The sequence below is a fragment of the Lagopus muta genome, chromosome 10 (genome assembly GCF_023343835.1).
Source record: "Lagopus muta isolate bLagMut1 chromosome 10, bLagMut1 primary, whole genome shotgun sequence".
Lineage (NCBI taxonomy): Eukaryota > Metazoa > Chordata > Aves > Galliformes > Phasianidae > Lagopus > Lagopus muta.
The window spans coordinates 12,607,938-12,621,656 of NC_064442.1; the positions used below are offsets into that span (position 1 = coordinate 12,607,938).

Consider the following 13,719-nt stretch of genomic DNA (forward strand, 5'->3'; position numbering starts at 1 on the left):
AAAACTATCAGAAATTTTAAATCAGTTTTTTAAAGCCCGTGTAACTTCTTACATTTGAATTGCGTGTTCAGTTAAAGCTCTGGCAATCAGAGCCAACTTTTATTGTAGGAATAAAGTTAATTCCCCAGTTCAAGGGAAAAAAAAAAAGAACAATGAATCTTTTCAGTATGTAAAATATATATACACACATTACAGTTTCTAAAGCACAGGCACAAGGAAAAGAAACCGTTCAGCCTGAAATCGGTCGTTTCTCACTTTACGCAATCAAAAGATCTGCCATAACTTTTTTTTCCCTGCTTTGGTATTTTTCAAATATTCTTATGCAGAACTGATGTGAAAAGCTTTGGGATTTGGCAAAAATGAAAATCTTAAAAAAAAAAAAAAAAATAACAGAGGAATCCACTCTTGAGAACATCTCTTCTGATTCATGAAAGTGAAGTTGCTCAACACAAAGCAGCACAGAAATAGACAGATGTGATTTTATATTTATAAATATACATCCTGGGTACAGCTATAGAAATATACATGAAGGACCATTACAGAAAAAAAAATATATATTTCTTTCTGGTTAACAAATCCTGCTGCTGTTTTGCAATTCCTACAAAAACAGTCAATTTCTTACAGTACTGTGTGTTTAGGAACATTTGGAAATCCCTTTTTTCAAGTCAAAATGGATTTTGCTTTCTCAGCTGTCTGTGAATTCTGGGATCTAACTCCAGGCTCTTGTTAATATATTTTAACCATTTCCAAAACTACTGTACAAGAGAAAAAAATTGCATTTATTTGTAGAATTTTTAATTAAGAAAAAAAATGTCAGATGATGCAATTCCCTACTGTATTTTCAAAAAAATGTCTAAAAAAAAGTCAATATTTGATTGAGGCCAAAAATTCCAGGACATAAGGTTAGCCACTATTATATTAAAGATTTTAAAGGGTTTGTTTTTTTTTTTTTAAAAGCCCTCTGTTTTTGTCATTCAATCTTACTGAACATCTACTGTACTGAATCTCAGAAAGAAAAATACTATCTTATATATCAGACATTTCAGTGTAAGTATTCAAATAAATACCCCTCTGAAAGCAAAATGGAATTAAGCTGTCTTTTTTTGTTTTTGTTGTTGCTGTTTTTCTTCTATTCCTGCCCAACATAACACAGTAAAATGCTGTGAAAAGACATAAGAGGAAAAAAAAAAAAAAAGAAAAAGGACAAAATATGTTTTGTAATCATGCTTCCTATTTTTCAAAAACAAGAATTGCCTTGGATTCAATACCAGGTAGGCCTTTGATTAATTAATTTTGGTTTTGGATCTGTTCACTATCTTACTGTACAGAGGAGTTAAGCTCTCTACATGCCTATGACTACCAGCCCTTCTTAGTTGTAAGCAGTCTGCATTCACACGATATCAAGGAAAACAAGATGGGAACCAAAACTACATGCAATAATGAGTTTTTAATATAAACCAATTTCATTTATCCAAAAATAATTTTATTTATCAAAGATATATTTGGTTTTGTAAATGAAAGATTGTTTCAGCAACAACAAAAATCCACTTATGTTTGGGCCAATGAAGCACAGTAGATTTAGATGGCAAAAATGAGCAATTGGGATGGAACAAATGGAACAGGGAAATGCTGACTTTTGAGGAAGGGAAGAAAATGAATGTGAAAATACTCAAGTCAGACTATGTAGTTCTGGCTAAAGGTAATGCACCAATATGTGATGCTGCTACCCAGCTTCCCAGTGGGCAGGAAGGGAAAGCTTCCTCTGGAGGTACATCACAGCTACTTGGCCCTGAGCAGAGTGCTGTGACCACACATCCTGCCTGCAGCAGGAAGCAGGACAGGCCTGTTAGTACTGTCTAACATTTTGAAATATATTAAAAAAAAAGGAAAGGCTTATTTATTTCAGTGTTTTTGGTGATCTCTCCTGAAAACTAAGAATGTACTTCGCGAAAGGAATGCAAAAATGTACAGATATACGGAACAAGGCTAGTTCTGTTTTCCACCTATTTTCTTGTGCATTTATTTGTGGGAACATGAACTAACAGAAATAAATTCACATAACACTCAAAGCAACCAAAAAAGACTTTAAATAAAATATTAAGAAATATGATAATTACCATAATATCTTCTTGTCTTTAAAACAGCTTAAAATCTTTCCTTTTTTACTTTTGAAAAAGCTACAAGCACTTCTAACTCACACAGCAGCAGAAATCAATACCTAGACACATGTTAAACCACATTTTTTTTTTATAAACACCAGCAGTAAACAAAAACAACAGAAGAATTCAATCACATCATCAGTAGGATTTACTTCTTTAGGTGACTAAAACAGTTCCTTACAGAATCCCTTTTCCACATTGTTAATACAAAACAAAAGAACAAAATACCAACCGGTAACTGATAAAGGGGAATATCCACTTGCCCAAGAAAATCATCTCGAGTCTAGAAAAAAACATGAATGAAAAGCACAAAAAGTTTAAAAGTCACAGCATTTTAGAAACAATACTTCAAACCCCTGATAACACAGTAAAGATCTGTGTAAGATCTTCAAGACAGAGCTGAAGCACAGACAAAGAAACTTTTCGCATAGAACAAGGTCTGACTGACTTGGTACCCGAGTCTTGCACAGTCTTGTTTTCCTCAAAATAAATGGCATTTGACAGTGCTATGGGATTTTTAAAATTATTATTATTTAAAATCAAATGGACTATTGCCAATCAAAAAGAAGAGAGTTCTTCAGTCAGCATCCCCTATAGAAACGATGCCTTAAAGGGCAGAAAGGAAAGATGCTGCCATTAGCTATTCCAGTAAAACAGTTGTCATGATATATGCTTAAACAACTGAGCATTTATCACAAAATAACACAGAATTATTTACAGACCTTTCTGCTAGGAATGCCTGAAATCGGTATGAACTTAGGCAGAATGTCTCACATAAGCATCTACTAAATTATTTTTCACTTCAAAATAGTACAGCTAACTGTCAAAAGTAAGAGGAAGTAAGAGTAAGTTTCATCTACAATAAGTGCTTTGGAACTTGCAGCAATTCCAGCTGTCCCAAGCCTGCCAGCAGGAGCCTGAAATACGGCATCTGCCTTATCCCATCTGACATGCCTGTTGACATCTGAAAGTGCACTAAAATTCATTATATCTATGAAAAATATCATTGGCCTACGCTCACCGCAGAGTTTAGCTTTAACATGAAAAATCTGCAGAAGCCTATCCTGATTTAGGATGTCTCGTCAGATGCCCTGATTATAACCAGACAACGAATGCAACTTCAACGCCTCTCTCCAGCCTATTCTTTACCACAGTTCAGGCATGGACAACACACAAAATCATTCTGTGGTTTACTTGTGATCATCGATTTTTCACTTCTACAGAAATTAGGATTTTAAGTGGGTCACTACAGCAGTGTCCAAGAGTCATGTCAATGGTCCCAGTGCTTCACTTGACTTCCCACTGGATTACAGAAGCATAGGCTGTGTAGTTTCAAGTCCACTTACAATTTGAAATCTTTACAAACCTTCACAAAGGCAGGAAAATGTATCACATGGGTCACTTAACACAAATACACACCACCACCTGTGTGCTAAAATCAAAAGGGTGTGAAATACTTAAAATTTTTGAAGTTCTTGCATAGACAGACTAGCAATTGAGAAAGTCCTTGACACGGCAGCCTGCACAGCCCCCGGATGTTTCATCTTCCTGATTTTTTTTTTTTAAACAGCTAACAAAAGTTTCAGTGGCTGCCCTTTCCTAAATTTTATTGGTGTACCACAAGCTTTTAATCAAATTCACAATCTAAGGACTTTCACGGTCTTCTTCCCTAAGTTTCCATTACCAGCTTCCATATTTCATTGAAATATATTCCTTTCACCTCAAGGCAAAGCTGTGCATTCCAATTTCCTTCTAGCACGGCTATATTTTTAGTTTTCCAAATGCTAAAATTCCCACTCAATTCTACTCAACCTTTTTTTGTCTTACTGACAGCATTTGAACACCTCTGATTGTAAAGGATATAGGCCTTTCTTCAAGCAGATATTTCTTCTTCAATAATCTTGGTCCTTTTTTCCCTAGGTCTGTCAGCCCAAGTTTGTCCATTTCATCTTTAAATTGTAGATATACATGGAAAAAGTGCCTCATATTTGTAGGAGTTAATTAACAATTCTAACTTAAACTCTAATTTTTATACTCCCAAAAAGCATAATATGCAACTAGACTGCAGAGCTCATCATGTAGTAATGTGCTGGAAATGTACAGATACATAACCTTAAATTGCATTTATAGCATGTATGCCTTGTGTCCAGATTCCAAGGAGAAAAAAACCTACTCACAAATAAAACAAAACAAAACCCCTTCCCCCCTCCCCTCCCCCCCCCAAAAAAAAGCCACCACTTGTTTTTTTAGCTCACAAACTGGTTTGGGATAGAGAGCTACAACAGGTTTTCATATCGGAAGAGTCTGGAGGTTCCCTGACCTAGTAAAGAAAAACTTTCTGTATTATTATAGACCACAAACTTCTGGAAAAAATATGGCTATGAGGTTCTTTTTAAAAAGGCAGAGCGCATACCTTAGACACGTTAAAAGGCTTAGTATTTGTAAAGTTCTTGGCAATCCTCAAGTGGAACATGCCTTTCAAATAAATTACTGGAATGTGGGACAAATGTCTGCTGCGTTTTAGAAAACCTCAGAACATTGTGTTTGTTACCAGCGTAATTTTAGTATGTGCTCCTGTTATTCACTTTATTATTCCGCTGTCTCTCCTGCTATTTTTAGTAGAGCTAGCCTCGATAACCAACCTTTAACAGTACTTTCTCCTCCAGCCAGCGAGTAAAATCCTCCAGCTGAGATTTTTGTTGACCTCCAAACTACTAATACATAGATCAGATAGCAGCAACGCTGCTTAGCAGTGTGCCTCACTCCGACAAGTTGACTAACTGCCTTCAAAGAAGTGCCAAAGAAGCTCTGAAACAGACTTTGCACACATTAACAATTAAATGCCAGTGGAGCTGAAACTGTATGCATCTCCGTTTCACGACAGCAGGCATCCCAGTTCCCTTAGCAAAGACAAGTGAGTCAGTTGTTCTTGTCAACTCGCAACTTCTTGACAGCCAGAGAAGTCAAACTTTCTGCTTGCCAAACCATAAGTGCATAAACCTTTATTAATGATATAGTACACTAACAAAGAGGTCTTTTATTTTACTGATTCAGTGGTTTAGTCTATAGAAAGTTATTAAAAACATGCGAGGACAGACAGCAGCTGTATCCAACACGTTTAAAGAACTTCAGTGCAATGCAAAAGCAAGAGCTCAGAAGGGTACAAGCACTGAAAAACTAATCCAGACATACCTGAATTCCAAAACTCATTCTCATCTACTTTATAAATATATACCTATTAAGCCTTAGAAGTTATGAATAAACCACTAAAAGATGTGCTTATCTGAGTATAACAGCGTCATCACACTTGAGTCATACATTAAAGAGCAGTACTTAGAACACTACCCAAAATTTATCAAGTTTGAGGAGACAAAACTGACTTTACTGCCCTCCTTAATTGTTGGATTCATCACAGTACCACTTCAAACAGCTCTTGCACAGATGCTGAAAGAACATATTCTACCATATTCTCTTTTGTGACTAGGGTTTTCTTGTTGTCAGTGCATGAAGTAGATGCTAAGTATATTCTCAGCCCTTTTCTGAACAAACAGCCAGCTAGTTGTACACAAGGTTGGTGTTCAGGCACAATTCTACAGCTGTATAGGAAAAGGAGAAAGCATACAGCTCTTATTCGATGGAATATAAAGTATTGATTCAAACTGAAAAAACAAACAGTGATCCAGACTATCACTGCTTAAGAAAACAAGAGTTCAATAGATCTCTTATAAAACCAACATTCTTTTTGCTTAAACACCCAAACACCAATGTTAGCTACAAGCTTGATGAGAACGAAAAAAGAAACACCCAACCCAACCCAAACAAAACTTTCCTGGACTATAATAACAACTTCAAGTGTTTTTGTGCTGCACTGAGAATATTATTTGGCTCTCTAAAACTCTAAATCAGGAGAATTGAGCTTTTTTCCTTCCACAAAATACTGCCAGCTCACACTATTCATCATAGGAAAACAGCAAAATTGAATTATCATGTTAAGATCTTACCAAGCTCATGGATTCTAAATGCAGTGTTTTTTCTAATTTGCAAAGCCATAAATTCCTTGTTGCACAGAATTCATTAAAGCCTCAGACTCCTGCATTTTTTATGTGTCAAAGATACATGGTGAGGGAATTTTTTTTGTAAGAAATGTAAGCATTTCTTTTTAATCGGCATTAATGAACAAATACAATTGACAACTACTGAGATAAAAGTGGAGAAAATACCTATTGGTAGAGAGGTGGTTATTACACAACTTATGCTCCGGCAGGACTTTCAGCCTGGCTGGCTGCTTCCAGAGGAAGGTGTCAGCATAACATGCCTCAGCAGTTTTACCATCTGTCTAGCAGACAGCAATTAGAAATGACACAAGTTATTTTCACTAATTCCCCCTCACTTCTAAAGATATTTTCAGAACATTCCTGCTCTACAAAGCCCAGAGCAAAAATATCATATTTCTTCATTTACACCTTATACTTTTTATACAGAATCTGGACGTTATGGGTAGATATATTTAAAGTCCATACTTAACCGACAATGACTTTAAAGCATCATTCACATATTACTCCATTTAATGTTTGCTATTTGAAGAACTTGAACTTACACATTCATTAACAGCAACTTAAGATAGGTTTGGGTTTTTTTGGCATTTGAGATCTCATTTTCACAGGTCACAGGATGATAATTTGTTGTCTTGTATAACCAAAGTATATTTAAGTACGAGAGAAAACAAGTCGAAAGTTAGTAAAGGGTATGTTTTATTCATCAGGAATTTGAGTTCCCTTGATTTTATGCACAGATGTGCCAAGTAAGCTACTATATAAAAAGCAGGAGTATTAGATTTTATAAAAAGTCAAGAGCCAATTCAAATTTGGCCTCCTCTGTTAATCCAGTCAACACTTCAAAAATTATATTAAAAAATAATAATCATAAAGCTGTACCAAATATTTGCTTAGTTACTACTTTGATAATCTGTTTCCAATATCAAGACAGTTAACCTCATAATAGTATAAAAACATAAAACTTTTGCATCTATTTGTGGGAGCTTTTGTGCCAAGTCTCATGACTTCAGTTAAGCTTTGAGAAACAAACTCTTGTAGTAACAATTCCAGCTGCACTTTTTAACCTTGACTAATTAACACCATAAAGGTTAAAACACTCAAAAAATATAAAACCCTATCAAATGTTTAAAAGCACGTGTAATTTTCTCCCTGAGAAGCAGATCAAACCAGATGTGAAAATCATAATGCACTCATCCAAGGGACTTAATACACAGTCAATTTTTTATTATTTTGTTATTCAGAGCGTGAAATACAATGAAAATAAAACCAATAATTTGACTCCAAGAAGCCAACAGTCAACCAGAGTATCTGCATCACAGTCTCACTCCTGGGAAGTTTATCAGGTGGACTACAGCACCACACAGATGCACAGCTGGACTGAGCCTGGAAGCTGCACAGCCGCTCTTCGCAGGCCTAGGCTGGAAAATCTAGAACAGTCATCCAAGATGCACGAGGACCTACAGCAGGGCTGGATGCAGGCTAAATGGTCTCAGGCTACATCAAAAGTAGTTTAGCAGGTTTCAAAAATTTTTCTTTTCCTTGCTTAAGTCCACTGCTTGCAGCTGCTGACGATCCAACCTGAGCAGCAGCACTAGCTCTGAGGCTCCTATCAGCCTGCACCAGAGTGCTGCTGCCAACTGCTGCTGACCGAAGCATAAACCTACTGCCCATCCTGAACAAAGACCACAGGTAACATGGCTACAGCAGAATGTACTGGTTTGCCTTAAGCTGCTATACTATGTGCAAATTATTAAACTGACCTGCATGAACTCACCATGGATGCCTCAATATGACAGAACATAGTGACTACACAGATAACCCACCTGCAATTCTTCCTACAAGAGCAGTGTGACAACTTACTTTAGATAACCACAACATTTCTTACTAATGATACTCAATGCTTCTCACAACAACATTGTTTTCAATAACCTATAATTTGCCAGATGTTAACTACACTGGATTTATCCATCTTAAGTTTAAATATTTGTTCCAAATTGAACTTATAAATAATATAGTAATGAACAACAAGTACCTAAGGCAGAAACTATTTTTTAAAGTACTGTTTTTAGTTATGGAACTTTTCTTTCTCTTTTGAAATCCCCTGTGCTTTCATGCCACTGAACAAAACCTTCTTCCTTACGCCACAAAAATCACAGATTGCCAGAGAAGCCAGATAGGTCTAGCAAAACGTTTAGTTTCTTCCCGTACTCCTTTTCTTCAGTAGTTTTAGTGCTCCATTTACATTTTATTACCACAGAATCACAGAATGTCAGGGATTGGAAGAGACCTCAAAAGATCATCTAGTCCAATTCTCCTTCTGGAGCTGGAACACAATGTGCTATCTTCAATGACTTCAATTAAAGCTTGCACATGATTCCAACCAGAAACTTGCAGATGTCATTAAATTGCTTGCTTATGATAGACCCAAAGCAGCCCTAGGTCTTAGACAGTAATTGTATCCATCTGTAGACTTTTCAGATTACCTTAAACTGCTGTGATGCAAAGACAGTGAGTGAGCGATCTATTAAAACAGAGATGATTATAGATCCATAAACTAGCACTGAAATAAGCTACAAACACTTTGCTGGCTGTGTTCCTAAAGCAGCAAGTTCTGTTCGTCACAAGGAGGGATGAAGAAAGTTCATTTGAAACAGAGACACTTCACAGAAATGCAGGGCAGTCCCCTTCAGACAAGGGTAAAAGACAAGTTGTAAGCCAGTGACTAACTTGAGAATACCAGTCTGTCCTGCTTGCTTGCTCAATCTGTGAATATCATCCACTTCTAGAAAACACGTGTTGGAATGCACAAGAAAACTTTCAGCCCAGGCTGATGGGAGAACTGTAAAGCATTTCTCCCATTTGATCCTAGGTGGCTGCAAGAGCTGGGCAGACACCAGACAACCTGACCGCCAGAATAATGTTCTACGTAGACTTGTATCCTTTCCCTACTGTGGCCAAGAACAGATACTAAAGAGATAATAAAAGCAGTAGTTAATAGTACAAACTCCAGCACATCCTCCAGATTCCAATTAATCACTGATTAGTTACTTCTTCTGTGTTTAGAACGCAATACACTGTGATGGACCTTTCAACTTACCCAGCCTCTTTTTGAAATCCATTTCCATTTTGGTACCCATAGCTTCTTGCAACAGCAACATAGTAGAGAATATACTTGTGATACAAGAGTAAGTTCTGTTTACATTCTCCTCCCTTGAACTGTAATTTTACAAAACACCCTTTATATCACTCCCTCCTCCTTCCCTCTCCATGCTGAAAAGCTCCTGGCCTACTTCACATCTCCTCACAAAGAACTCTTCGCAATCTTGTGACCTCTGACTGTATTTTCCTAGCTCTTTTATGGACACTTTCTGAAAGAAGATGACCAGAAATAATCACATCACATGTGGATTTGTACAACACCATTACGGCATTTTAAATTTTGTTACCTTATTACTTGTTTATTGCTTTATTATATCCTAACATTTTGTTTGACTTTTAGCTGTCAACCAGATGAGAGTTTGACATTATCAGTAAGTCACTCACCATGACAAAATACTACTTGACCACTATTAGAGGCCATTACCATGCATGCATCATTAGCTTTTTTCCCCATGTACATTACCTGGTATTCATCAACACTGATTTTTTAATCACCCATTTTACCCATTTAGTCACTCACTGCCACAGAATTTTTTGCAACTTCAGAGCTGACAACTTAATTCTCACTTCTATTTCTTATCTTTTAATTAGTAATTAATGTTATGAATGAAGAAATATTTTCCACACTTGTGAGATCATTTTTCAAAACATCTGCCAGGGGTTCTTCACAAATATTTTGAACATTTAAGCATCCTGTACAGAGCAGTAGCTCGTAATTCTCTTTCTTTCCCCTCCTGTCATTTTAAAATACTGGCATACTACCTGCCACCCTCCTTCAGAAAGGCAATCTAACACATCAAAAAGCATTTCATTTTGTTAGTATTTCAGCAACCTCAGCTTCTTGACAGTTCTTCAGAGGTACGTTCAGCTCTGCTGTCTTACATCATAATGCTTACAAAGGCTATGATTTCTAAATCACCACAATATTTTTCAATAAATGAATTTCTATAATTCAATGTGTTGTAGCTTCAGCTTCTCACAGAAAGCAAAAGCAATGTACCACTCAAAAAAAATAATAATAAAAAAAAAATACATAAAATTTAAAAAGCATCCCAGTAATGATCACTGCCTTGTATCTGAAAGCCTGCAAGTTATTTGGCAGATCAGAATTGAAGGAAACAATGTCTCCACCTTGCTTCCCAAGCAAGTTCTACTTTATAACACATTCTTATTGCTCGTTAAGCCTCAGAGAGAGTAACCATAGTCACTGACTACACATTAAGGAAGCCACACCATCAATTTTACCAATTCTCTTGTGGTAGATCAAAAGGACCATGAACCAGCCTGAAGGCAGGGTAATTAAAAAATGTATATAGTTTTAGCCCTCCCTTTTGTTGGCATATGAAAAACCTACCCACATTCAGTTCAACTGCAGACTATAAGAAGAATGAAGCTAATTATAATTTGTGCAGAGCACAAAAATTACTTCTTAATATATATTGTAATTTTTGCTGCTGACTAAAAAGCTCTAGAGTTTTAATATATAGGGCTGGAAAAGCACACTGCTGCAGTCAAAACAGCGTCCATTACAGCATGACCATATCCTGAATGTTACTGGTTCATTATTGCCAAATGCAACTCGGGCTCTCCTTGACTGACCTGATAAACCACAACATAGCAACAGGCAATAGACAGCCCTGTAACACGAGCCTTCAGGACATGCAATACTGAACAATATGAACACTACTAGGTGATGATGTTATCATAACATAATAAATAATATAGAGATGTCAATTTGTGATTTGCCCTTTACTGCCTCTTGCTTCTCCTGACCCTTTTTCATCTTACTTCTTTGCACAAATCTGAAACACTGACAACATCCATGCAGCCCCTCTGCTTAATATGCAAAGATGCAAAGAGACAGCTGGAAACAAGCCACAGTTGTCTTCCACTTTCTCATCACACTATAAGTACAGACTGGGGGTTTAATGGATTGAGAGCAGCCCTGTGGAGAAGAACCTGGAGGTCCAATTTTTCATCCCCCTGTACATGAGCTAAAAGTGCATGCTCAAAAAAAAAAAAAAAAGCCAGCTGTATCCTGGGCTGCACCAAAAAATGGACAGGCAGGCCATCTACCCTGCTCTTGGGAAGCTCTATCTGGAGTACTGTATTCAGGCCTGGAGCTGCCAAAACAAGAAAGACAAGGAGCTGTTGGAAAGCTTTGTCTTTAAAAGAGAAAGAGCTGAGAAAATGCTGAGTGCTGAGGTGTTCAGTCTGGAGAAGGCTCTAGGGAGACCTTCCAGCAGCCTTTTGATACTTAAAGGGAGTTAAGAAAGGTGGAGAGAGACTTCTTAGGAAGAGCCCGTAGTGACAGGACAAAGAATAATGGCTTTAAACTAAAAAAGGGTAAATTTAAATGAGATATAAGGAAGACGTTCTTCACTGTGAGAGTGGTGAGACACTGAGACGGACTGTGGCAAAGCTGTGAATGCTCCATCCTTGGAAGCATCCAAGGACAGGTCAGACCTGGCTTTGCACAACTTGATCTAGCAAAAGGTTATCTTTAAATGTCCCTTCCAACCCAAATCATTCTCTGGTTCTGCAACGCTCAGCACTACCTTGTGATACAAGTTTAACTGTGGGAACAAAGATCTTCCACACACAAGTTTTGGTCCCCTCAGCATGTACAGATCAGCTGGAGAGACTACTAGCGAAGACGGACAACCTCATACACAACCTCCTCCAATTATTTCTCCAAGATTTAAATTATTGAGCTGCTGATTGTATTTAACACTTTTCATGCTACTATTGCTGAAAGATTCAAACAACATGCACTTTTAAAAATGCAAAATGTAGTTTCACAACTTGAGGAAAATAGCTCAAGAGTTCCAACTTGGTTTTTTTTCCTCCCCTAAACTGACAGCATATACCATCTCTGAAGACTTTTGCTTCAAGTGCATTTCATTCCATAAAGATAAAACTTAAGGAAAACTACTTGCAAGTAAGAAAGGAAGACAACACAATGATTCTGTTAATGGTGTAACAAATACTGTAAAGGCATACCGTTGCTAAAATATTTGCAAGCAGATTCATGATATACTTCTTCCAACGAGCAGTGATAGCGTCTTTGAATTGTTAGTTTCAACAGGGACATCAGCATAACCTCATATTTGTGGAAGATATCAGCACAGATTTTTTCTTCTGTGTTGAAACATTTGTTCATAGTCAACAAGGAGTGGAACTGTAGTCACTGCCCTTCCTCTCTCTCTTCCATGTCCACACATGCAAGATGACACAGAACCTGCTTCCTTACTCACTCCTACCCTCCTACTTCACACTACTGATATCAAAGTGCTTTAGTGTAGACTTATTCCTACCATAAGAAACACATGCACTGGAAAATAATATTACAAACAAATACAAAGCCAAGGACAACCTTCAGTGATGAAATTGTGGACTTGTATGCCTCTTCCTCTTGCTTTTATAAATGAAATTCTATTATCTACTGCAGAATCTATTCAACATATTTCCAGTAAAGATCAGCAGTGGCATGCATGCCATCATCATTCCCCGTATTTTTAAATTTAATTAAAAATAATCCAAGGCCAGTTGTCACAGAAATTGGGTTTTGATTTTTATTTATTTATTTTAAGTCAGCCTTTAACAAGCTGTTGATTATAGAAAGCACGAAACCTGATACTAGGTGGCTGAGGGCTAGTAGCTAGGCACATAAGAAAAGAATGCATAGAGCTCTCACTGCTTCAGACCCTGCAGTCCCTGACCAAAGCACTGATTTGATTTCATGACTGCTCTGTACAGATAGCTGGCATTACTAAACGCTACTCCAGTATCAACTTGTTAAATTTGAACTCAGACTCAGCATATCAATATACTAGGCCAGACTAACTGGAGTCAAGAGAAATATTTTGGGACTTGTTTATTTTTAAATGAGTCACAACACACCATGATAATTAATTGGACTATATAATTAAATGATTGCCATAGAATCCATTGTATTTGTCAAAGGCTGTAATGGCAAATACAAAATTATTCCTCTAGCATACTCTAGTGAATTGCTGGACTGTCGTGAAGTCAACTACAGCTTTTGCTTGGTTTGGTGGGGGGCTTTTAATTCTTTTAAATAACACGTTTGATAGGAAATGGTATACAAAGATCTCAGAAGTGATATGGCTCTGTGCCTTTCAGAAGAACGTGGAAAAAGAACACTAATATAAAGCCTTTCTTATCCAGTTTTCTGATGTTAGAGATCTTCTTAATTTGTGGAAATGGCACAAATTATGTATTTGGCATAAGTCAAATATCTGCAAATACACAATAGGTACAAAACTGCCATAATTTGGGATTCAGATTCTTGATATAAAAAGTATTTTAAAAAGTGAAATCTG

At 36.9% G+C, this 13,719-nt stretch overlaps 1 protein-coding gene across 4 annotated transcripts in view; it reads right to left on the bottom strand.

The window, feature by feature from the left end:
- The window catches only part of NEDD4 (NEDD4 E3 ubiquitin protein ligase), a 49,863-nt gene that overhangs the window by 20,800 nt on the left and 15,344 nt on the right, over positions 1–13,719 (bottom strand). For all 4 annotated transcript variants that reach the window (XM_048956488.1, XM_048956486.1, XM_048956487.1 and 1 more), the window contains one exon: positions 2,392–2,442. Coding sequence is in view for 3 of the 4 variants with exons in the window: in XM_048956486.1 (XP_048812443.1) it covers positions 2,392–2,442 (51 nt within the window). In the remaining variant the exon portion in view is untranslated. The remainder of the gene's footprint in view (positions 1–2,391; positions 2,443–13,719) is intronic.